We start from the raw sequence: 26,200 nt of genomic DNA on the forward strand, positions 1-26,200 counted from the left end.
GCCTTTCATTATGAATTTATTGAGAAGCAAGAAGAGCACATAGCCTAAGTACAGAATGATTCACGCATCTCTTAAAAGACATTACAGAACAAAAAATTCCAGGTAGACTCCGTAAGACTAGAATGATATGAATCCAGTGACATGACATTGATCACTGGAAAAAAGGCATGCTCATCCTATTTCCTTTTGTTTTGTAGTTATAACAAAAGCTGTGCTAGTGGAATCTCCAGACAGGCTCCAGAGAAGATTTAAGATGTTGAGTTCTGTAACTGCATAATATGTGATATATGTGAAAGTCATCTTCTAGCCTGTGTTAGAAATGGATACCTCCATAACTTACTGCAAAAAGTGTTTAGGCTCTCGCCTGTTCTGCCTCATGCTATTTTCATCCTAAAATGAAAGTGTTGGTATTGGATACTTTCTTTTTACAGCTGTATATATTAGAAGAAAAAAGTAGGCTACAGTGTGCATTTAGAGATAAAATTACCACTAGAGGATCTAGTAACTTCTTGAAAATAGCAAATTTATAAAGGGGAACAGCATGAGAATCACCATGTGAGGATTATTTTCTTCAGAATCATTATAGCATGCAAGCAGCCTACTTGACTTGAATAGTAGTCTGTAGCTTTCATGAAATCGGTTTGTTGCTAATAATAGTCTAAATAATTTTTCACAGTAAAATCGGCACAAGCGACAATGACGTGGTCTTGATTAGTCAGCTTTGCTGAAATAGTGTAATCTCCCTGTATGAGAAAAATGCAAAGCAAGAGATTAGCCCATCAGTACTGTATAACTGCTTAAGTTTCTGACTTCTCTTTTTAGAAACAGAACAATTCTTTTCCCATCAAGTTTCTCCAAAACCTTCCTGCTCCAAATGTTTCAGAGGTGGTAAAGGATGTGCCCATATTTTCTGCCAAAATACTCTCCTCAGGGATATCAATGCTGACAGCACAAACTGAAAATTAAACAGTGCAAGGGGAATGAAATGTTTTGCTGCATTAAAAAATCTCTTCAAATCTATAAATTACGTAAATCTGTAAATTCTCATGATTCTTATAAGCAAGCACAATATGGCCTGTGCTGTTTAGTGACTGGAAAAAGAGGTAGTTGAAAGTACAAATTCAGGCTTTGGGGAGAACTTATATCATTACAAAAAAAAAAAAATATCTGAACCTTAAAGAAGCCATGGCTATCTGGTATAGGTCAAGATTGCTCTCTCCCGACACTTGGAGAAGCCCTGTACGGGGAGGTGACCAAGGTGTCTTTAACAGATTTGGAAGAAGATGTGAACTAGATTTATTCACTGGCATATTGGTATATTGCTGGCTCTGCAGTAATTATTTCTGGATTTTTTTCCTGGAGCACAGGGGGGAGCAAAATGTGGGGTAGGAGAGGTTGGCAGCAGTGACCTCCTCGCTTTGAACCACAGACTGCTCCTGTCCTGTTTAGAGCCTTTCTGGCTGTGGAGTAGGAGACATGGCTGAAATGAGTCAGGCTTCTTGGCATTTGCCTTTTATAATGGGATTTTTAAAGCAATACCTGGTCTGTGTCCTCATAGAGAGGTTCAAGAGTAAAACCTAAATTTAGAGAGAGGCCCAATGGCAACATGCTCCTGAGAATAGAACCTGGTTGTAATTCCTGTGTGGAGTGTGCAAACACCCCTCAGGCTTCTCGAATGAGGCTGTTCTTTGCAATGAGCAGAAGATGATTGCTGTATGGAATAATTCCTTTTTGTGGTGTTATTTGCCTGATTAATTAATTAACAAAAGAGGCTTCCTATTCCTTTTCTCACAAGTATATTAACTCTCTAAAAGCTTATAGTTTAATTCACGGAAGAGACTTCATAATAACTAATTTCCATTGCTTATTAGTGGTTAGAATTCTTTTTTCTCCTTCAGAATAATTTTTTGCTTGTGGTGAAAAATGTTATTAAAAGAGGCTTGTGATCAGTCTTGGAGTTTCTGGCTCCAGAAACTAGCTGAAAATTCAGCTAATTTGCCCAGAACTGGAGTTTTACTGGAATGTGTGCATGTTTCTATGGCTTCTGCTTGGTTTAAAGACCTATTCTTCAGTTTGTTTTGAGGCTTTACTACGAAAGTATGTTAGTAAAGCTGCTCCTGGAGCAGGATGATGATTGATGTGAGCTCAGACACTCCTGTGTGAGACATCAAAAGGCAATGCTCAACACAGCCTCTGTGGCTATAGCCTTTAGGGAAGCAGGCTGGTTAGGGTGGGATAACAGCCTGCATAATGGGGGTCCAGCTCCCTGTGTGAAAGCTTTGGGAAAATGAAGGCCCTGGTTGCTGCTATCACCAAAGGAAGATTGAGACATATGAGATGGTAGCACTTAAGGAGGCTCGATCTTCCTAGAAGCCAGCTATCCTTGTTATCACCTCTGCAGGTCTTGGCAAGCTCAGTTCTTTGGGACTCATGTCTTTGTTCTGTATCCCTGTTCTGATCCTGTTTTCTTTTCCTGCCTGGAGCAATCCAATACTGAGCAGATCCCAGACCTCATCTTTGAGCCTCTGACATATATTTTATGTCTGCTGCTGAAGAATTGAGAGCTCATGCTGTGCTTCTCCAAGTAAATCTAAGGGGTATTTGACTGACCACCTGAACTCTATGCTTTTTCAGTGGTGACTGTGATCCTTTCTTTGCTACATTCTCAACAAGATGCCTTGATAATCAAAGACTTTGCTTTCTTCCCTTCAATCCAGTCTCTTCGTTGTATGTCTCTAAAAATCCTGTGTTATGTACTGATCAAATATATCTTCATGCTGCGCCCAGTTAAGAGACTGTTGCATTCAGCATTTGAATCTATCTTTTTTTGCAGTGTGATTTGGTTGAGCTTCTAGAAGACTTAACTGTGTGTGGAGTAAAAACCATCTGTAATGGATGACCAGGAAATTCAGAGAAGTGTCTAGAGTACTGCCTGTTTTCTCACCTTCCTAAGAAATTATTTTCTTATTTTAAAGCTCCATAAATTCAGAGAAAGTATTCTTGGCCTAATAACTTGTACCTTCAGTTGCCACCTAGGAGACCTTGGTCTCTTTGCCTGACACCATGTACGTACAGTGGAACACTTTAAATTGCAGTAGTTATCTAAAATGCCTTTATAGCCAGACAGGATGAATGAGCTTCTCCAAATTGTTCAGTTCACTAAGGGCTGAGCAAAACTGCAGCCTTGGTCTCTTGGGAGTCCCCTGGAACTGCTTCTTTTCTTGCTATTTTAAGAGTAAGAGAGGGGGAGCCTACTAAAGAACTCTATGGCTGTCTGACTTAAAGCTGGTACAGACATCTGCTATCCTGAAAAAAAAATTGTTGCTGGATAGTAGTGCCTCTGTAACTCTTTATAAGCAAAGCCACTTAATTTCATGTTGAAGAGGATTATTCATATAAAACACTATCAGATCCAGTGTGCCAGCTGGGGAAGCCTGGAATGTGCTGGGGTGATTGCTGGTAGTCCTCTGACCATACCTCATCTGGGAAGCCCTTCTGCTTGGGAACACAGCTGCAACCAACTTACCTGAGGGATTTCTTTGATTCCCAGTGTGACTGGCCCCTCATAAGAGAGATGTTCTGGAAAGCAACAAAGGTGACGGATGGTTAGACATGCAGCATGGGAAGGAAAAAGTTAGCTGATCATAGATGCTTTTTTGGTAACAGCATTTCAAAGCCTCCAGTGACAAGTATTATGGAACTGCAAAATGCTCCATACACAGTCCTGCAACAGCCCCCTTGGGGGAAATATCAGGATGTCTACTGCCTTATAGGGAAAGCAAGGCAGAGCTTGGGCTCAAGCAGCATCTGCAGCCCATGTGAATGGAAAAGGGGCACATCTTTGCACAGCCAGGTGGGAATACCTATGTCATCACACATCCTGAAAATGAAAGGGGAGGGGGGGACTGCCAGGCTCAAGTCCTTCAGCATGAACTATCAAACACCTGAAGCTGCAGCAGACAAACATTACTGTTTTGGTAACTTTTAGAAAAAAACAATCTGACAATCTGAGCTGAGTATTTCTGTAGGTGTGGACTCCTGACTGCTTGCTGAACATGATTTTAAAGTAATAAAAGCATGTCTGTCTCTCTGCTGAGGGAGCATTCAGCAAGAAGTTACATGAGGTATTAAAGCCATCACAACCATGTTGGTGACTGGAATAGAGCCTGGGAGTTCTACCTTCCAATCCTCATCTCCCTAATCGTACGAGGCATGCTTGCTCTTGGCTGTTGAAGAAAGGGCAACTTTGGCATTAATGGAGAGAATTAGCAAGCTGTTCTGCAGTTCCTCCTACTTCTTCGTAGCTTACTGGGCCAAACTGTGCAGACTTGACTGAAAATAAAACTTGTAGATGTTTCAGTATTTCAGAATTTCTTGCACAACTTGCCCCACACAAGTCATGGAAAAGTCTAAGAACTGTTTAAGGATTCTTTTTTGTAGGTGTCATGAAATATTCCTTACTTTGACAGTGACAGAAGAGTGTTTCATCGTGTTTATATGAGTATGTGCTGGCATTTTGATGCTTGTCACTTCTAGAGAGTTTTAGTCTAGTCTCACTGTTGGTTTAAACTGTTTCTTGTGAAAGGTTGGATAAAAGATCTGTAACATCTTTAGATTGTATGGTCTATCCATCTCACCATGCATGGACTTGGAAAACTGTCCACAAAAGTTTTTCCCACAAATTACGTGAAATGTTAGTCTTGTAACAAAATTATATTAAACAATCATGACAATAAGCTAAACTAGGAAAAGGAGAAACCTGAGATATCACCAGTGTTCTACACCTTTGCATTAGTGAGAAGTTTGTTTCATGTAATGCCCTGATGATCCTGGGAGGTGGAGAAGATGCAAAACAACTTAGTGTTGCCCTGAAAAACCTAATCCCAAAACAGAGAACAGAATAAGTATGTCATGGTTTGTCAATCTCAAACTGATCAGCTATGCTACAGCAATTGTACTGTACTCATTCCCCTCTGCATCCCTGGCTAATTCGTGTGGACAGCAAGAAGTCTTGCTGTTTTCAGAGAGCTGTCGCCATCACCACTCGCTTCTGTGCATGAAGCCAGAGCCCAGGAGTCTGACACATCTCCACTGCAGTGAGCAGTGACTCAAAAATTTTAAAAATACAGTACAGCCCACCTCTTGGTTCACAGCTTTAATAGACTCTAAATGAGAATTAAAGGCACTGAAGACTGCATAATGATGAGTGACTCCCCTGGGAGCTGTGTGTGTCAATGTGATCTAAGGCATATTGGGAGCTGCCCCCTCAGGGTGGTGTGGGCCATGCAGTGCTGGGGCTCGTGCTCTGCGTGTCCTTTTGTTCAGTAGAGAGCCTTGCAGGACTACCTTTTCTTCAGCCAACTCACAGCCTAGCAAATCTTGGGTGACAGCAGAGAAGGGTGGAGAGGAAACTGGGCTGTGAACAATCACCCAAAGCCCTTCTGCATGGGGACATGGAAGCTTCTCTTGGATCACGTGGCTTGTTAGGATCTCATCTAGGCTCTCAGAAAGCCATCCAGAATCTAAAAACATAGATGCAGCATTCAGGCTCTGCAAAGCCTGTATTTCAAAATGAAGTAGGTGTCATCAGGCCATAAATTTGCTTCTGAAATTATGGCAATGCTAATCTCTCATCTAGTGTAGGTAGAAGCTATTTTTCCCCACACACTTCACTGTGATAAAGTAACTAGATGAATGTGGTCTCAGGGCTCTGCCTCAGCCCACTCTGAGAAGTTTTCCTTGATTGCTCTGATATGTTGTAGCTATGCCTTTGCTCTGTTATCAAAGAAATCATTGTCATGGGCTGTATTATCTTTTAGGAAGCCTTCAAATGCGGAGCAGCAGGTGCTGCTTGTCCAGTTTGAGGTCTGCATTTACTGCTTTATGCTTCAGCTTTACCCTTATTTAGCTCTTTTTAAACAGGGGTTTTGCAGTGGTTCAGCTGAATTGTATGGAGGTGCTGGAGAAAGTCCAGTGAAAGGCCACTGATATAATTAAGGGACTAGAACATCTCTCCAATGAGGAGACTAAAACACAGGAGGCTTCTCCTGAACATCAAGAAAGACTTTATTTTTACTGTGAGGGTGAGTGAGCACTGGCAGAGGTTGCCCAGAGAGGTTGTAGAGCATCCATCCTTAGGTATATCTAAAAACCTTACCCTGCACATGGTCCTGGGCAACTGGCTGTCAGATGGCCCTGTTTGAAGTATGTGGAACCGGATTAGGTGACTTTCCAACCTCAACAATTCTGTGTTCTGTAACCAGTTCTTTAGAAAACTTCTGTAACCTTCCTGGTTTCAATGGGGAGGAAGAAACTATGCTGCTTTGGAAGTATGTCCTAATAGGAAAGCAAGGGCAGCTTTCATTTTCAGCTAGTTGAGACCTGTCAGGAAATACTATGGATTCATAAATCTGCTGAATTTTATCATTGATATTCACTTTGGACCATGAAAACTTCAGTGGATCAGGCTTTTCAAAGACCATTCAGTATTCCAGTTGCATGGGGATTTCTACTATAATTCCAGAAGTGTAAACATCCTCCAAGGCTTGAAGGAATGCAGTTTATCACAACATCCTGATTATGCATTTTTTCTCCACATATTCATACATTTTTACATTCCTCCATTAAAAGAGGATGAAAACATCTGCTGCAGTAAGTATAACTGTCACAAACACTGAGCCTATCTTATTGAAAGAATTCTATGGTCTTCCTAGAGAAAAGCCCAAATACGGTTGCAAAAAATGCTCACACATTTGGAAGAGCATAAACTATGAGTGCGTTTTTCCAATTAAATATTCCCCTTTTTCTTTGTCTGCTGGTAATTTATGGTACCTGTCAAGGATGCTGTCATCAGTGATTTGCTTTCAGCCTTTTTTCTTATAGATTTATCTGAAAGTGATTTCAGTAGACCTGCCTAGAAAATATTTCCATTGTACCACTGAATCAAGGTGATACTACTGTATTTTTGTATCAACTTTTCACTGTTGTTTCTACCAAAAGGGACTTAGCCCTTTTCATTGCTAGTGAGCATGCTTTTAGTAGTTTCCAGTCTGAGGCAGAGCTTTCAAATGTGTAAGTAAGAGCTTCCTGAGGATTACTTCAAATTACTAGTTATCATTTGTCATGAAGATGCCTCTCCTTCCTGACTAAACACCTATAATGAAATTCTCACTCCTCTTTCTCAAATCTTCCCTTCACTGAAAATCTTTATGCGCTCTCACACTCCTATACTATATAAAGGCCCTGTACATCTGCACCCACCTCTTCCTTTTTCTATATTTTAAATATTTTTAGAACTTCAATGCTCCATGTTGGAGTTCTTCTAGGACACAATCTTGCACCGATGCAACTGACACAAGCTTCTGTGGGTGCTATGGATATAGGAATGATGTAGGATGTAGGAATAACTGCCAGCTATAGATGTCTAGTTGAGTGGAGAAAAAACATATGTAAATACATGGCCAGGTGAGAAAGATTCACTCTCTTACTGGTGAGGAAAAGGTGAGGTGAAGGGGCTAAGCAAGATGGCATTGTGTGTCAGCCCAAAGACCTAGCTTTGTGGTATAGCTGCTTTCTCAGAAGCAGCAACCAACATTCTTAATGTGATAGCCAGTCTTTTAATTCATGTTATGTTCCCTACTTTTATTCACAAGTGCTGTTTTAGAAACTTGCTCACTGTAACACCTGCTGAAAGGGACAATAATGTAAAAGACTGGAGGTCTGAAGCAAGGTGGGCCTTTCTCTGTGGTCTGGGGTGTGTGCTTAAGGAATTGTGCAAGTGCTCTGATGGTGCCTATGTCAGTCGAGCCCAAAAGAAAATTTGCAGAGGAGGCAGCTATCTTTTTGTCAGGTGGCTTTGCTTAAGCCTGCAAGCTGTTGTTGGCACATTGCTTAATATTACCCTGTAGATCTTCCACTCTGATTTTAGTGATTGCATTGGGAAATGTGTTAAATCTTACGTAACTGTTTTCTTTGGAGGAAATGGGGAATAACCAGCACATTCTACTAAAAAAGAGGAAGGCTTGAGTTCACATTATGCCACAAAGAGTTTAGCAATTGTGTTGCTATTGTTCCTAAATAGGTAATGGCAAATTTCCTTGCAAACTTTGAGCTAACAACTTCCCAACAGACACATAGCTCAAAGAAAAAGATCTTGGAATCCTATTTATGAACCTGAGTGAGCAGTGCTAGACATGACCTTTGGTTAACAAAAATAGTAAATACTATATGATTATGATGAACATGAAATCTCCAGCTATTTTAAGTCTTTCCAGCACAGAGAGTATTTCTAGTCATGAAAAAACTGTAGCATTATAGGAGAGCAAATATAAATAAAGAAAAAAGTAAACTTCCCTCAAATAACGAAGACTTTGCCACATCTGGCTCTTAAAACTCTCTTTTTCTTGTAACTTCTGCTCTGCTTTTCCCCACAAGTAAGTGGATCAACAAAACCTGTAGAAGGATGATGTTCTGTCTAATTTTGGGAGAGGGAGAGGCAGGCAATTTTTGGCCTCCTTATGAAAGGCAAGCAAATTCTGTGTGAAACTACATTTAAACTCAGGTCAGGTCTGGCCAGATGTTGGAAATGTTGCCCATACAAATGTTGCCCCAGGGAAAAAGGGGCTCTCCATGAAAAGCTTCAGTTGAAAGGGCTCTCTGCTCTCCTGTGCCTTAGTCTGCCTACTTGGCCATTCACAAGTTGTACTTCCTGCACAGGCATTAGGTCAGATTTACAGCTGTGCTAATATGGTAAATTATGCCTGAACTGCCTTAAATTTGTCTTCAGCTCAATGGGGTAGATTCAACTGTCAACTAATTAAGAAATACCCCATTTTCAGTTTGAACCTGAGAAAGTTCACTTCTTTCCCACTGTGACTTAATTACTAAATAAAAACAGCTACTGGATGAGAGGGTGTATATTAAAAAGTGCATGGCAGACGTCTTTGCATTGAAGTAAGGGTACTTCTAAATGAAGATATATAGTATTATTCAAACAACCAACTATGTGTTTATGTCATAATGTACTTCAATTAACAGAAACAATCGCCTGTCAGTTTAAGATTAAGAGACTTGGAAACCCCAGGAGGTTTTGGCTTTCTAGCTTAATGAGTGAATAGCAGTTTGTGCTCAGCTCAGGACTGACTCTACTTCTCCTTAATGTATTCACTGAAGGATGTTATTAAGTACTTCATCAGAATAAGATAGTTTTTCAGTAGGTCTGTGGGTGGGTTTTCTCCTCTTGTGATTCAATACACAATTGAAGAAACTTCTGAATTTAATTTTTTTGTCTATCTGGCTTACATGATTTACATAATTGGTTGCTCATGCAGCATTTCTCTATTATTCTTTGTGATAGTTTTGTGCAGTGTGAAATGTCTTATTAATTTTCCAGGAACTGTCTTCGCAGTAGTGCTGTGCATGGTCTTTAAACTCATGGCCCTTGCACATGAGTTATTGCAGTGTTATCAGCTTGAAGACGTCAGTGACTCAAGGAAAGCAGAGCTTCTGTAACTAGCCGGTGCTCTGACAATTCAAACTGCTCTGTGGCTCTACTTGGTTTTTTATAAAATCAGCCTAAATAGATGATTATGATATGAGGGTGATTTAGAAATTAATGGATACATGCCTACTGCAGTCCAGAAGCATGACCATAGCTCTTCTGGACATGGCACAGCTAACTTGGCACTACCTAGCCTGGGTTGTGTCAGAAGGGGCCTTGAGGTGCCCAGGCTGGCCTGGGCCCAAAGATGCCTGGGGGTTTTCTGGGGGCAAGCAATAGCACTCTAAACCAACTAGAGCAAGTCTTTGCCAGCTGGCAGTGTGACTGGCATGAGCTGAATTCATCTGATTGCTGCATAGGCACATGTTGAACTGAAAGATGCAAACCATAGATGGTAGCAAATAGTATCTTGTTCCAAATACCCTTATTCAAGCATATTTCCTCATAAAGTGATTTAAGAATTGCCTTTAAGGACAGGAGGTGTGACTTCCTTAATAGTGAGGAACATATTCAGAATAGTTGTTTATTTGCTCAGCCATTTCTTTTACAGAAGTAGCCTTTATTTTTGTCATACTTCTTGCTCACATGACAAGCACATGCCTCTAAATAGGGCTTATGAACCTCCCTGCTGGTGCATGGGGGTCACATAACCACAGTTACTTTTAATGGACTTGAAATCCCAGGGGTGTGCAATATTCTGTGATTAAAAGTAAAGCAAGCAAACAGGTTGGGGGGGAAAAGCAGGCCCTTCAATTAAAATATCTCTGTCCTACTGCGTTCCTGTCACCACTAACATGCTGGTGAAGCAAACAGAACATTACAATGTATTGGTGCAGTCAACAGCACAGCAGGCACATCCTGCTTGGAGTATTCAGTAGCCATCAAACACTGAGAGTGCCACCTAAATTACCTCCTTTCTTCTTTCCACAGAAAATAAGCTTGGAATGACCCGGCCCGCAAAGCGTCTCGGAGTATTTTAGGACAGTCCTTCCATTTACGATCATGTTCAGCTTGACATAGAGCTCCTTGATGCTGTGCCCTATACACAAAGAGAAAGAGAGCTCAGAGAAAGTGTAAGGATTAACTTCATTTTAAAAAAGATTCTATTTTTTTCTTCCCTGCTGTTTGAGCCATTGGACTATTTCTCTTCACGGGGGACTCCTGATACATAGAAAGCTGTGCTTCAGGAAGAGGTCTCTAGGCCTTCAAGGTATATGACAGGGGACATAATAGCAGTTCTCTTGAGTGTTAAATAAACTAGGCTCATGACCCTTTTCTGACTCTGAGGTCAAGTGGTGCAGCAAATCTCCTGTCCTTATATCTAAACTTTTCTTGTGTTCTTAGCAGAGGGATCATATTCAATGGGCCCCTGGGAGCAACGTATGACCTCAAACTGCTGCCTGGGAAAACAGTAACTGGCCTGAGCCAAACCTGTGCCAGGGACCAGCACAGCAGCTTGGCAGTTCTAGGAGGTTGCCTCCTTGTGCTTGGCTTGCTGACACAGGCAGAGCCAGTGAGACTACTGGATTTAGATGGAGGTCCTGTACTCTGACTTATTTGCAAATGTCTGTAGTGTGATTTTTTTCAGGCTTGTTTACCTTTTCAGCCACCTGAAAACTGATGCTCCCTGGACAAATAGCCCACATGTCTGACAGGAAAGGAGACCTTTTGCATGCAAGGAAGCATTCCCAGGTGCTAAAAGACACTTGGCGCACAAATTTATTTTCAACACCAAGAGCATGCAGCAGCCCTTTCATATTTATGCTCTGGTAGTACAGGATCTAGATGAGCTTGGGCTCAGGTCTGCAAGATGTGACTTCCCATGAAAAAATCACAAAGCAAGCAATGGCTAATATTAAAGCGTGCACCCAGTTTTTACCTTTTATTGCTGATCAGTCAGGTGCTGAAGGGTGTAATTTCAGCTAGTGCAGGTGACAAACTGATGGTGTGACTGCTGTCTCAGGCCAGCACTTTCCCAGAACACTTCCCTGTACACCCAGGAGGGACAGAGGGGTATCCCCATGTTGCTCTGTGGGAGTCCATTCAGACCCCTACCTGCAAGGGTCACAGCCTTGGAAGTTTGGTGAGGTACTGACGTAAGAGTGTGTGTGAGAGTCAGCAAGACTCTCCTCAGAAGACTTAGCTATGGAGATAATGAGCTCTAGAGCAGCCCCTCCTTGGCTCTCCATGTGTACAAATGAAGAGCAGGAGCAGAATAGGGGCTGAAAGCTGATATGACCTCTTTAGGGTGACAGATGTAGTCTGAGGCCAAGCTGATAACAGAACTGACATTTTTGTAACCCTGCATGGGTTTTGAAATTTCTAAGAAATGAAGCCCATTCATATTTTATAGGAGATTGTAAGCCTTGCTTACTTCTTAATACCATCACTCACACATGAATTACCTGTGTACAGCATAAGAAAATAGCGATTCACTTACTTAGGACCGCTGCAGCTCTGATGTTAAAGGTGTGGGTTGCAATATCAGGACAATGGTCAATGCTGAGAGCAAAATCTTGCTGGGGATCTGTTTGAAGACACAAAGTAGTGGGTTACAAGTTGTATCTTTAATGAGATACTTTATTGAGACTGTATGTATAATATATAAAATAATAGAAATGTTATAAAAAATAAATTACATATTTCTTAAAAGTTCTCTAAGAAGTGCTTAGCGCTCCCATACCCTGCATTCAATAGCTACTTGTGTCCTTCCTGCCCCTTCAGTCTGAAGTGCACTCAGGTGCTCACCTGTGTGAGGTTAGAATCTACTGTGTGGGAAAATTAACTAAGCTCAAAGAAGGAAAGTTCCCCACAATAGTGGGTAGCCAATACTTATTCAATGGTGAAATTTCAGCACAGCTGCTTTTCCCAGACTCTGCACATTGCCATTCCTTCCTCAGCACTGAGAAGCAATGGGTTATGAAGATGTTTATTAATTAGTTTGCTTCACAAGATGGCTTGGTGAAGCTGATTAGGAAAGTGAATTCTGGAGTGGGATGAAAAGTCCAAAACTGAAAATGAAATTGTGTTAACTGAGATACTGCAGCACTTTTTTTTCTGGGTCAGTCATCCTGTGATATTTCTAAGCCAGAAAATATTCTACATTTCTCGTTTTCTGGGAGACTTGAGCAGAGCTGTGGGGCCAAAGGAAGCCCTTTTACTGATAATTATCATGAACGTGATTCTTCCCAATTCCTGCAGTATCCCTTTCTCTGCAAAAAGCTCTAAAACTCTTGTAAAACCGTAATTGTTTTCCTACCACTTCCACCTTCTTCCTTGCTAGCCTCCATGAGATCTGATGCTGTGCCTGAAGGCTTGCTGACATGTCACTCTCTGGTGACAGGCAGCAGCAACCACTGACAGCTCAGCTGCCACAATCAATAGAATGTGCAATTGTTTTCCAAAGCTGTGGCAGGAGGGGAAAGATTTGGCCAATTTGGAAAAATACCTTGAGCCTCAAACTTGTTTTAGGCATAGTTTTGTCCCTCATTATGGCTTTCCAGCCAGCCTGTTCATCCAACGTAGTTCTCTGTGGAAAAAAGAGAAGCAGCTGTAGCATGTGCAGAAGCAGCCATAGGCTCCTTGGTTTACTCAGATCTGGTAGTGATAAATATAGACTTGGGAACTGATTTCTCTTTCTAAGTTATTGTTGCTTGAACTAATCTTCTTATTGAGTTGAAAATAACAGGTTGGGAGAATTTTCCTTTGATGCTGTGGTGAAACTTGAGTCACAAGTGTCCTCTGTGAGGCTGAGCCAGCATCCCCACAGTCTAACCCTGTTTTAGCAGCAGTGCCCCACAGCTATAGCAGCTGGCAATCAGCAAGCCTGTGTGACCAAAACGTGATTGCTTAGAGGAGATCACAGAATGAATGAAAGTGTTGAGAGGACCTGGAGGGCTTTAACTAAGCCAGGCTTTGTGAGCCCACAGACTATCAGTGTGGGCTAACAGCCGAGCCCTTAATTTGGGCAAGTTAAAATGACTCTTCAAAGGAGGGAGATAAAAAGAACTGATATTTCTAAAGCTCTGTGTCCTTGTGCTGGATTTTGTCCTCCACACCACTAAAGCAGTCTCTGCAGTTGCATAATCTGCTTAGGACAAAAAGTTAGTGCCTGTAGTTGTTTATCAAATGTGGCCACAGTCAGAGGGTTGTCTTTCCTCTTTTTTTCTTATTCCTGTCAGTTGCAGCTTTGTTTTTGCAGCTTCAGAAGCTGTTGGAATCTGTTAGGAGAGCAGTTTCCTGCTCCAGCTGAAAAGCATGTCAAACTTCTCTTTTCTCCAGGGCCGTTACTCCTGCTTCCCCTCTGGTTTCTACCATCTTTCAGGGCTTGGCTTCCGCATTCCTCTGGACTTCTGCTAGAGCCCCTCTTGTTTCTGTTTTGTGTGTGGTGTGATGATAAGGTTCAGGAAGCAGCTGCTCAGATTCAGAGCAATTTGGGCATTGATGCCTACAAATAGTGCTGGTTGTCGAGTTACTAAAATTGTTGGGTCTGCAGTTTCAAGAGGGAGTACGGTCAAACATGGCAGTAGAACATACATAATGTCCTTTTCTTTTCAAAGGCTGTACTTTAATTTAGTTTGTACACAAACTAAATTGTGGTGTTAGGGCTAGAATTTGAACTTTTAGTTTAAAATTTCTCAGCACTGAGTGGAAAGGGTATGTTCATGAAACCAAGATTTTTTTGAAAGGTTCTTACAATGACCCTGATCTCAGGGTAATTTTAGTTTGGATGTCTGTTTATTTCTATGGGTTGAGCTCCTTTGACAGATGATTCATTTCATAGTGCATTGTGGCCATGGATGTCTTTTACCGCACTGCTTGTGATGCAGCATAGATCCTGACATATCCAGGAGGTGCTGTTTGGTCCTCAAAGAGAGTGTGGAAGCACTCACATGAGGAATTCCAGAAAAATTTGTGAATTGGAGCACTTGAATTTTCTGTTGTTACTCTGTTGCTGACAAATGTAAAATTTTCCACTGCTAAAAGAACCCAAATTAATTTTCTGACCATCTCTGTGGAAATTCCTGCTCAGAATTAGCAATCCAACTTTGCAATCTTAGATACTGTGGCATATATGGGGACCTCCTGCTGAAATCAATTGAAAGAATGGCTGTGTTGCTAAAGCTATGGGGCCAGGGAGTCTGGATTCCCAAACAAGTAGGGAGAAACATTGCTACTATAATAAAACTAATAAAACTTCTGGGTTTTAGCTGCATGACAAGTGAAGGAATCTGTAAATTCAGCTGGGCTTTATGCACTAAGGGATTTTGCCATCCCCCTTTCCTTAAATCGTGAGGAGTGCCTCCTGTGGCCAAGGCAACTCAAAGCAATTGCCGTTTTTGTTTTTCATCTCAGATGTACGACTGTGAGTCACTGTGTGTCTCCTATGGAGGTTTAATACTTATTCTTCCGTGTTTGCTTCAATCTGAAGTGAGCTGGTTAGACTGAAAAAAAATACATGTTATGTCTTTCACATGTGCAGAGCAATAACATTTACTGTTAGATCTCTAAAATACGTGGGGCTGCCCTTCAGCCTTCCACTTCCCTGCAACATTTCATGGTGCACAGTACTGTATGTTCCCAGACTTCCCTCCACCTACTCCCTTCAATCTGCTCCCTCTCCCATAATTAAAGCTAGACACTCTTTAACTGGTTGCAGAATTTTGCTTTTCCAGTTCAGCTTTGATAAATCACCAACACTCAAAATGTTGTTGGAAATTTTGCAAACACATTGAGGTTTATCAGTAAAAATCTGCTTACTGAGGGGGAAAAGGGCATTTTTTGTGTATCTAGTGAGAAGGACTTAGGCTGCAACATATTTACAGCTAGCATGAAAAGTGTCTGGAAGCAGAATTTTGACTCAAGTTTCTCTCTAGGCAATACTTAATTTTGGGCAACTGCTCTGGGAAACGAGAAAGCCTTTGGCTTTGTGAACTGTCCATGCACTCCAAGATTTTCCAGACCTGTTATTTGAACCTGATGCTGTGCCTGAGGCTGAGCTCCCAACTGTATCTAGCGCTGAATGTACAGCTTTTGCTGAAGACTGACTTCTGTAGTACAATCCTGCTTTGTGAGAGGTGAATTTGGGATGTACCTGGCATCTTGCTACCAATCACCCCTGACATGGCTTAGTGCCAGCTGAGCCCATGCATCCCACCACCTATTTCACCCTTACCCAAGTACCCTGGTGAAGATTTGTCCCTGTATTGATTTGGGATGAGGTTTTCCACATGCACTGGCACCACAGTGCAAGATTTCAGCCTGACTTGCTATTCGAGGTGCTCACAGTGATGGGTTTGGCTGGGTTTCTCTTAGGAGACTGAGCAGGTGTGTGTAGTACAGCCTAGAAGCTCAGATGAGTTCCTGAACTCTTCTTTCTAGAGCTTTTTCCCCCTGCTTTTGTTCTTAGTAGAAGGTTCATAGGTAGATTGGCTCAGACATATTTACAGCAGTGTAACCTCAGTGACAAGGACAACAGGTGGGAAGTCCCTTTTGTGCCCTGGTTACTGCAGTTGTGGGGCCAGTGGCTCCTGCCCCTGCTGAACATGGGTGTGCACACAGGCACAGGGCTGTGAGCTGGGGGTGCCTTTACAGCCTCCTGGGAGGGGCTCTCCAGAGCACAGGATGAAGTGGACAGCTGGGAATGATAATGTGCTAACCCACTGTGGCAATGTCCCTTAGAGCCTGAGCTGCTGCATGATTAACTGGGCATTACAGAAACTGCACGGCCAGATGGGAAGCACCTGTTCTAGGAATTTTGCTGTGCTGGTGTTCAACAGCCTCTGTCTTTTATTCTTCTCTCTCCCTTCCCCCCTCTTCCCCCCACTCCCCCATCTTTTTTACTATCCTGTACTGATTTTCCTCTCTTCTGAATCTGCTCTAAAATCACATTGTTTCCATATGAGCATGAAAATCAGTGGTACGAGTGAATAGTAGCAGCAAGCAGATGAGCTTTGCTTGTAAAACTCCACAACTTGGAGTAAGCCTTGGAGGGGTAATAAGACCCTCCAAACTGGTTAGCTTTGGGTGTTTCAAAATAATACTTTTAGGAGCAGATAAGGCACAGAATGGAATGAAATAGCACAACTGCACTTGGCTAGGGTCAGGTAAGGACAAGCTGGTGCTAGAGGAGATGGAAATTAGCACAAGGAAGAAACATTTAGCAATTACCCAATACTCCTTACCTTCAAAGCTCTTAATAAAATTAAATCATTAGTCTTTACAACATTCAAGGTGATGAAAGGAGAGGGAAAGAATGAGGAACTGTTTGGGATTTCAGACTTTATGTATTTGTTCAACAATTTCCCTTTAATGCCTATTTAAATAAATTAACCTGAATGCTCAGGGTTATATTTGACACTGGAATCTACTTATAGGCTACTGAGGAAGAAGCATCAGGTGAATTAGCAGCTCTCTGGTTATGCATCTGCATTTCCCTGAGCACCTTCAGTTTAATGAACTTCCATTTAGGCCTGCCTTCACTGCATGCCACTGCCACCTCCAGATGTGACTGGGAAGGGCAGAGTGACCCTCTGTTCAGAGAAGAGCAGAATAAATTGTGAGACTCACACTGGCCGTATCTACTTTATCATCAGAATACTTCATCCTAAGACATTTGACTTAGCCATGACCAGCTCCAGGCTCCTACCTAATTCTGATTGGAACTCTGGCCTAGTTCAGTTCAGTCACTCTGGCCTCATTTGCAGAAGTCACTGTATGTTTTATCACCTGAACTCTTCTGGCTTGTTTAGGCAACATAGAGGAGAAGGAATAGAGAAGATTAGAGTTTGTGTATCCTTAATGTCCTGGGGTTACAGACTGTGGGAGTTCCCCTTTGCAAACAGTACTATCAACTTGTGGTTTCTGAGGTTGCTTAAACCCAAACGTCCGAAGCTTTTGGAGATGTCCAATGGAGTGAATAACTCTGCTTCCTTTCTGATAAAACCTACATGGCTGTAGAGGGAAGCCTGAAAATTTGGTTTCAGTATAATCTATAAACTAAAAAAACCCAGGACACTAGCAAAAGAAACTTAAAATGTAACTTTAAAAAAAAAAAGGTTTATACAAGTTAAATAATTTCCAGTCCTCTCCCAAAAAGACTGAACACTGGTAATGCATAGAGCATTTATATGTTTCTTGGTTAGATTGAGGCACAGGCATTACTGGCTGATGCCTATGATCTTAGTTTTGCAGCAAGGTGATTTCAGTGTCTTACAAAGATAGTTTAAATAAAAGACAAAGATTTTGTCTTTTCATATTTCAAATAAAACTCATTGGGAAGCATAAATGATGTCCAAATGTGCAAATATTAAGAGACAGTAACTTAGAAGGCTTCTCCAAATGTCAGGTGGAGAGGAGAGGAAGAGACTTTCTGGCAGCAGGCTGATGTGATGAGGTGGAGGGAAGACAGAAGGTGTGAGGGGCTCTCTGCCTGTGCAGGGCCGTGTTTGGGGATGGGGGTGTCACTGGCATGCGTCAAGCAGCCTTGTCAAAGACATGCCCTGAGTCTCCCTGCCTTTTCCTGCCTGAACCACCTTATCTAAGAGCAAGCTTGTTAGATCTGTTGGCTGAGGATTGAGGGGAGGCTTAGTATCTGAAGGCTCTTTCCTGGCTTTTGCCAGAGGTAGTATTTGGGAAAGGGGAGTTTCTCTGCTTTGTGTGGTATGACAAAGCTTTATCCAAGTCTGTTTAAGAGTACAAAACTGAAAGATGCAGGCTTTGAGAGATAGCACATATAGATCTGTACTTGATAATCCTGGTCTGTCCTAGTTAGCTTGAGAGAGAAAGGCAGGCAGGGCAGGCTTCAACTACAGCAGTGTAACAAGAAAATACTGCATTAATCTGGGCCCAGCAGGGACTGTATTAGAGAGAGAAAGTCTTTGTTCTTCTGTTGGTAAGAAAACACCATGCACTGGATGAATAAAATGCTTACAGTAACTGCCTGTATTCCTAATCAGAGCTGTCTCTTTCCTCTTCAATGTGTTGGCTTTTTTTAAAATAATTTTTTCATAGTGCCCTACTTGAGACTGAGATCTCTGGACATCAGCGTTTGCCAGAATGACTGGGGATTCACAACAGACTTTCAGAGTTGCGTCAGAAATAGAAACAAACATTGCTGGAAACTGCCCTGCTGTCAGACACATGCCATGCTCTGGGAGAGCAGCTATACCGCTGATTATACAGAACAGTAATCAGCAGCATATAAATGGGCTAAATGTTCCCATTTTCCCGTGATGGGTTTAAATCCACTACAGGAGCATGGCAGGAAGCTACAGTTGGAATGGCATGCTCCCTCTGCTGAGGAAACTAGCTGGGTTCCCACCTGCCTGATCACTGCTGGATCATTTGACAGGAGCCATCCATCTTCAGGTGAAGCGGAAACTGAAGCACTGAAATAATTTGTGGTAGTTTTCAAAATGCTAGCTTTTGGCAACTAGAAGCTCTCCTGAGTCTAAAAGCAGCATCTGGAACAGACCAAAGGGTTTTGATTTGGTATGTGGTGAATCTGTAAAGGGCATTTGGCATCTTGTCCCTGATGGCTACTGTTTTTCCCTAATTTTAGGTTGCCTCCTTAAAGTTGGTTCAGTGACACCAACACACAATAATGCTGGTGTAGTTTTTTCATTTTGAGGTGTTAATTTTTCTTAGAATACTTTGGATGTTTTTCCCAATGGATATTAAATTGCTGTGAGTGTCTGATTTCCTGCCTCTATTTTCTTTGCTAAACTGTAAGAATAATAGGGTCCAGATATATTTTGAGGCCTTGATGACAGCTTTAGATGAGATGATGTGCAATGTCAAGAAAGTGTGGCAATGTCATGAAAGCGTAGCAATGCTTTATTGCTTAGAGGCTTACAGAGAAAACTTTGCATAGGAGCACTCATCATCAACTGTGGTTTGTTTTTGCTCCTGACTTTATGCAGCCTTTTGATAATTTCTGCTTTATATAATACAGGAGCTAATCTCAAATTTTACCGAATTTTTAAAATGGCTGTGACTCACCTGCTTAGTGTATTAGAGTGCTCCCTCCGTAGGCTCAGATTCAGTATCCAATAGCAAATGACAATATTTCCTTGCCCACAGTATTTCTTGATTGCAATGTAATATACCATTTTTAGGTATGTCTCTCCTGTATTTTTCCAAAGGATAGAACATAGTTTTCTATGGCTTGCTTTCTGAACTGTTACCACCCATCCTTACATTTACCTGAGTGACTCGGTGGCTACAGCAACCAAAGACGTGGCAAAAGTGAGTAGGTGGAAAACATGCCAACCAGTTTAGATTTATCAACTGCAGATAAGCGGGAGAGGCTGTCTGTTCTTAACATAAACAACCCTCTTGCAGTCCATGGTGCAGGACCTTAATTGATTTGGTGAAGAATTTGGCTCAGTGAGGAAACCACTGAGAACTAAATTAGATGGGAGAATTTAAAGCCTGGTGGGAGAAGTTCAGCTGAAGTTAATTCTCTCCACTACTAGTCTCACTGAAAGCATTAATATTGATTTTACTGAAAGATTTAAAGTCTAGCTACTGAATCTAATGTTTTTGCCAGAGTGCCTTGGAGGTATGAAATTGTCTCCTGCTCCTCAATGTCATTTACATTTTAAAACTTACTAAGTACTCTCCTCACCTGAACGAAGGGCAAAATGATTTTCAGAATCACCTCAAGAGTTCACATACAAAAAAGAAAGTTTAAATCCTTTAATGAGATGTGGAGGATGAAATAGTTGGGATAGTTTTAATTCATGGATGGACAAAAATTAAAAAAAAAGATTTGCATGCACACTCATAACTATGCTACCTTGATTCTGATGATAGTTTCAGTTTGTTAGGATCTGGTGCCAGAAATATATATGTACACATCTGGTCTTCCCCTTGGAATATGTAAGTTATACCAGATGAATTCAACAGCAAAGCTATGACAGTAAGATGGCTTGGACAGAGTAAACACACAAAAAATTGTTTTAAAGTGGAATTCTTAAGTTCTTTGATTGTTTGCCCATTAGCAATCTATGCAACAAAATATCAGAGGGGAGTTGGTGTCGTGTGGCTTTAAATAATTTAGAAGCAGAAGCAATTGCTGGAGACTGTTTGAGGGAAATAAATAAATAAGTCCAAGAGAAGCATCTGGTCAATCTGTCTGCCAAAAATCCAAAGAATAATGGAAAAAGAACCTCTTTTTACCAAGTGTGTGGAAGAATTTTTGCCCTGAAGCGGCATGAGTGAGAACTTTTTGCAGACCTTTCTTTCCCAGCTGAAGCTATCAGATTACTTACATCCTTTAAGTAAAGAATATTAGTGTGTGGTCAGGGAGGGAAAAGGAATAGTTAGACTGGTTGACATAGAGAACAGAAGGTGGTGTGCTGTAAAATTAACACCAATTTCACAGTACTGTTTACAAGTTGGTATTGCTGAATGAGCAGGTGTATTTTTAAAAATACATCTGATGTTACAGTTGTATTTTTAAAAAAGGAACAAGTGAAATTTAAGAAAAATAGTATCTTTGATCTCTCAGTATGAAGGAGAAAGTATAATGAGTGTGTGAGGGGGACTCTAGTAAGCCTGAAACTCTTCAGAAAGGACTGACAAATCATCAGGAAATTGTGAGCTAATTGGTCTCTGTCTCCACTTGTTTTATTTTAAGCACTGAAAAGTTCCCTCAGTACAGAGTTTAATAGGAGCATGTCTGTAATGCTCTGTCTGACCAGAGTGGGTTCTACACCCTGTTGAGTTCAAGGGGCCATTTTGACAGAGGTCCAAATCTGAGCTCACACATTTAAAGAAAAGCCAAAAAAATGAGAGTTCCTCTATCTACAAATGCAATTTAATGCAAGTGTGTACTGAAGTGGGCAGTGCTACTCTCTCCTGTTGTGCCACTGGAGGCCAGGAAAAAGGTTTATAGAAATGACACTGCTTCAAGTGTGACATAGAACTGTGCAAGCAAACATGGAGCTCATTGGACATAAGTTCAGCATGACCTTCCTCTGTTTTGGAAGAGGCATTGTCATGTAAAAATAATTTCCTAGATGATCAGCTTGCCCTGGCTCTTTGTCTAGCAGAAGACATGAATTATAGCAAACGTTTACCCATATTCCTATATATGCTTTATTATTTTAAAATTTGTAGATATACAGATATAAAACTTATGAAGAGTGCAGCCAATTTCATATTTAATTCAGGAGGTTGAAATGAGTACTGATTGTTTGCTCCTTCTCCTGAAACTTTAATGGCTATTAACCTTCCTTCAGATGAAAAACAGAAGAAAAAGAAAATAAAATCAGATATAAACTGGGAAAAAATGTTTGTCTATATTTAAAAATCTCATGTGGTCTAAGCAGTCTTTTATAGAGTCTAGGGAATATTTCTGAAGATGTCATCTTTGAATACTACTGCTTTGGCTCTTCTGAAGAGCTCCCTGAAATTCCCTGTTATTTATTCCTGTGCACAGAAAACAGAGTCCTTAATGGTTGATGGTGTCCATACTATTTTTTAGAACCTTCTGTCTTATCAGTGTTTGTTTCTGCACTGTAAAGAAACCTACAGTTTTAGGCAGTGAGCAGCTCTAAGATCTCCCAGGTCCTAATCTGAATAATTTAATTAAATAATTAACAAGCTTGCTGGTCAAAACAAAAGCAGGCATTCTGAAGCACTAAGTGTTAATACAGGCCCACCTAACATTTCAAGAAAGAGCTGTAAAAATAGTTGGAAAATATTTTTCGTGTGTCTGCAGGAGCAATCACCTGCTTTCCCTTATGAAGGGGGTCCCATTTGAACATTACATACTAAGAATGTTTTCATGGCTAATTAAGACAATTAGGCTTTACATGAATGATCTAGAAGCAGGTGCTGGTAGATGAGTTAGGGAGTTATGTTCTGTTGTCTCTGACTGCATTGCACTTTGCACTTCCAAGTGGATGCCTATTACTCAAATAACACTGGAATCTGCCCAGGGCACTTTGTTACCATTGCCTACCTGCCCTTCCCTTCCCAGACAATTGCCTTTTATAATGTAGCTAGAAAGATCAAAAGCATTATTACAGTGAAATTAAAAGGGGTAGAATTTGGCCATTTGTGTAGCAGGTTCTTTTCATGTCTGTGCATAGACTTGCCAATTACTGTTCTCTTTTCTCAGAGATGTTAACCTGTGCTGCTTTTATCTCAGGATCTCTGCCCAGGTTTCTAAAGTGATTTGAGGTCATTTGAGATCTTCCTTCATTTTTGTCACTTGTTCCTGAGAGGAAGAGTGGCCCTAATAGGAAATGTCTTGCTATTTATAGGCTGTCTTGGTGTTATGTCTCCTGTGGTTACATAGAGGAGGCAGCACACTGTCTATTTACTCTACTTTTAGACCACCTGCCTCTCAGCTTGATTTTCTTACCATGGATTTGCTGCTGAGATTTTTTGTCTGATTTCTTTTTTACAGTTGCATTATACCGATCGCTAGGATCTTGTCCAGCCCCTTCTTTTCATGCGTGACTTGGAGTCCTGGTTACAGAACATTTTGTCTGATGTGGCTGAGTGGGAATGGGGATGCTTTCTATAGGATCCAGAGCATGGGCTGAGGCTGGGGGCCTGATGCATGCCTGTATCTTACATGCTATAGGAGCAAGATGCAGCTAGAACAATTGCTTGTGACCAGCAATTGCAACTTACTCCTGGGTACAGGAGATGGCTTCACTTTCTCAATTATCCATCTAAATTTCTCTGTTGCATTAATCACAGTTATATTAGCCCATATTTTTTAATTTAGTCAGATTTTTCCTGCATTATAGGAGAGGATCTGATAAACAGCAAAGCAAAAATGGGTACTTGGCTCCTCTTTAAATGCTCAAACTGAATTCCAATAATTTGTTGAGAGAGGACATTAAGCTCAAGAAAGAAGTTGTGAAGTACTTGATAAAAAAATCTTTTAACATCTTTGTATTTTACTTGATTCAATCCTAATTCCCCGATAGCATCCTACAGTCTATAGTAACAACATTAGAGGTGAAATCCTCACCCTCTTGAAGCCAACAGGCAATCCTTTACCTAAGATTTTGTACTTGTTACTTCACTGTGGCTCCTGTTATCCTCCAAATGGGACATCCTCTGATACCTTCAGTGGAGCAGGAAATACCAAAGGGATTTCTCAGACTGGAGGCACATATGGGGCAGTATTCCTCTGAAATAGCTAAGGAGTGTGGGAAGTTGCCTAATATCAACTCTGTGGTTGATGCCATTACAAATTTGTAATGGGAAGATTTGATGGGAAAGGGTCTTGTCAAACACTGACAAGTCTGTGTCCTCCTGGGTGAGAACAATTGGCAGGACACATGGAAAATGGAGTTATGTTCTGCCCATCTAGTTATGGCTTACAGTGAAATGAGGTAGGGAGAAAGCTTCTCTTCTCCTGAAAGGGTGATCAGCGCCTTGTGCACCACTTTCAGCTTGCCAGTGAGCTCAGTGAGGACAGGGTCTTCTCTGAAGCAGATGTGGACTACTGTACTTGGATTGATCCTCCTGACCTGTGGATTGTGGGGCTTGACCCCAAGCACCTTAAATTCTTCTCCTTTATGCAAACTGCTGGATTATGAACTGCATCAGCAGCAATGCAGATGGTATATCCTGGGCTGATGCTACACATGTGATAGCCTCTGGAAAAAGGCAAGGCAGGACATTGTGATGGCACTTGTAAGTTGCCTCAACTTTAATGTGACAGAGCAGTAAGGGAGAATAGAACCTGACTTCAAACAAGGAATCTTATTTAATTCTTGCATTGTTACCACATCTATGTAATCTTTTCATCTCCCATATCTGTGCCCAGGAGAACAGAAGACCACTCTAAGTGGTGGGACCTGACCTTATAATCTCTGGCTCGTGCTTCTCTAGCTGTGAATTCTCCCTGAATGAATGTACCTCTTATCTTTCTGTTCATGGCAAACCAAAGGAAGTGACAGAAACAAATGACTCTAAACAAATGCATATTGTTAGCCAGGCCAGTGATGAGCACAGTAAGAAGCAACATTTAACTGGCACATGCCAGCAGACAAATTCATCATACTTTGAATTCACTCAGAGTGTAGCCTGTGCCTCTGTGTCAAGGCATCTTATGCTGACTGAGACCTGTTGAGGGAACAGAACTCTCTTATGCAATAAATTTTTACTTAAATGAAGGCAACACCAAAGTCTGTATTCAATATCTAATTAAATATTTTCTTAATGCTTTACACCCATTTATAGAACGTGAAGCCTGACTTTAGTCCCCTGGGAGCAGACCAGTAAAGAATAGCATTACAAATATTTATTTACTTCTCTTGTCCCTCACTGGCTTTATTTTAATGGGTGTGCAAAAACGCATGAAAGCTACAGGAGAGGAAAAGCCCCCGGGAAAACCCTTTGTAACTGGATGAATTGGAAAAACAAACTCTAGGGTGCTCATTTGCCATGAATCGCTTTTCAAATCACGTGTGGAAAATGAATGAGGCGTCTGTGAATCTAATTCCCTTTGTCCCAGTTGTAAAGCAGATCAGCACAATAGGCGAGGCACACGGCCAGCAAAGCAAGAGGTGGAAAGCAGGCACCATTCAGTGAATTCATTTTCAGTCAATTCCAGTGTCGCTTGCTCCTTTTCTTCTCTACATATTTAAAGAACAAACAAAACCCTGTGATCCCGGGGAAATGCCTCTGGTAGGGGCCGCTGCTGAAGTCTCACTAAGCACAGTGGCAATGGCAGAGAACATTAATCCTTCCCACTGTCACACTGGGTCCCTTGTCATTCCTAGTGGGAGGACAGAAAGCACATCACCACATTTCCATCGCACATTAGAAAAGCAGCAGATCAGTGCATTGAAGAGCCTGTTTCATCCCAAGGGTAAAAAAGTTAAAGACCTAGGGTCTTCCTATATTTTTTTTAACCTAACTTCAAGATAAAGATCTTAGTCATCTCTTTCATGCTAAACTGGGTTTTTCATAGCAGTTTATTATTCTGAATTAAGTTACATTATTTCCTCTTTATTGTCTTCTAAATACAGTTAGGTTTGTGTGTGTGTGAACCAAAACCAGCTGTACTTGAAACATGAAAAATATTTTAGATGTGAAACCCAGTGGAAGTTTGGGAGTGTAACCCTTCCATTCACTGCCTGGCTTTATTAGCATCTCTCACTGCATAGAAGAACAACTCTGCTGAGCAGCTGAAAGGAAAATGGAAATGTAAAAAAATCTCACCGCAGCTTTTGTAATATATTTCCAGGTTGTCCTCTTTGCAGACTGTGTGCGTAGGCCATTGTGTGCTGGCATTGATGTAAAGCAGGACTAAGATGAAAAGAAGAGCATTTGATGTCTTCATGGTGGTGGTGGTAGTTTGCAGGATCACTTCTGCCTCTTGCTAACACTCTGGAGGGAGGTGTTCCTTCCTTTCTCCAAGGGACACGGGACTTACAACATTCGTGCCTGCAAAAGGGTTAAGTGAGCCAGTGCAGCCTCAGCTTCCCACAGTGCGGTATAAACAAGAGGCTAATCAGAACTGGAGGGTGTTATTTCCGTGTACTTCAACTTCTGCTTTCTGCTTGGTGTTCAACTAATGACAAATGAGCTAATCACACCTACTCACTGCCCAGCATAGTCCTGCCTTGGTGCCTGCTGGAACAATGCAGCAATGTGTTTATTTCTGCTCTTGCTGCCAGTTTCTTCTCTTGAAGTCAAAGCATTTGGGACAAAACTTCA

The 26,200-nt window shown here is 41.4% G+C and overlaps 1 protein-coding gene across 1 annotated transcript; it reads right to left on the reverse strand.

The window, feature by feature from the left end:
* LY86 (lymphocyte antigen 86) lies at window positions 1–25,983 on the reverse strand. Its single transcript, XM_058811368.1, has 5 exons — window positions 25,703–25,983; window positions 11,940–12,026; window positions 10,410–10,538; window positions 3,527–3,579; window positions 1–743 (listed from the first exon to the last, which is right to left on the reverse strand). Exons 1-5 carry the CDS (start codon window positions 25,821–25,823, stop codon window positions 648–650), a joined length of 486 nt encoding a protein of 161 aa, XP_058667351.1. The 5' UTR covers window positions 25,824–25,983; the 3' UTR covers window positions 1–647.
* Between the last annotated feature and the right edge of the window lie 217 nt (window positions 25,984–26,200).

Source organism: Ammospiza caudacuta, chromosome 1 (assembly GCF_027887145.1).
Source record: "Ammospiza caudacuta isolate bAmmCau1 chromosome 1, bAmmCau1.pri, whole genome shotgun sequence".
Lineage (NCBI taxonomy): Eukaryota > Metazoa > Chordata > Aves > Passeriformes > Passerellidae > Ammospiza > Ammospiza caudacuta.

Excerpts from the sequence above, each read along its gene's own strand:
- LY86 (XM_058811368.1), bottom strand. The coding sequence starts at position 25,823 with ATGAAGACATCAAATGCTCTTCTTTTCATCTTAGTCCTGCTTTACATC. Across the intron at positions 10,539-11,939 it reads CAGAGCTGCAGCGGTCCTAA|GGCACAGCATCAAGGAGCTC; the intron begins GTAAGTGAATCG and ends CTTTGTGTATAG. Across the intron at positions 744-3,526 it reads GAATCAAAGAAATCCCTCAG|GGAGATTACACTATTTCAGC; the intron begins GTAAGTTGGTTG and ends TTTCTCATACAG.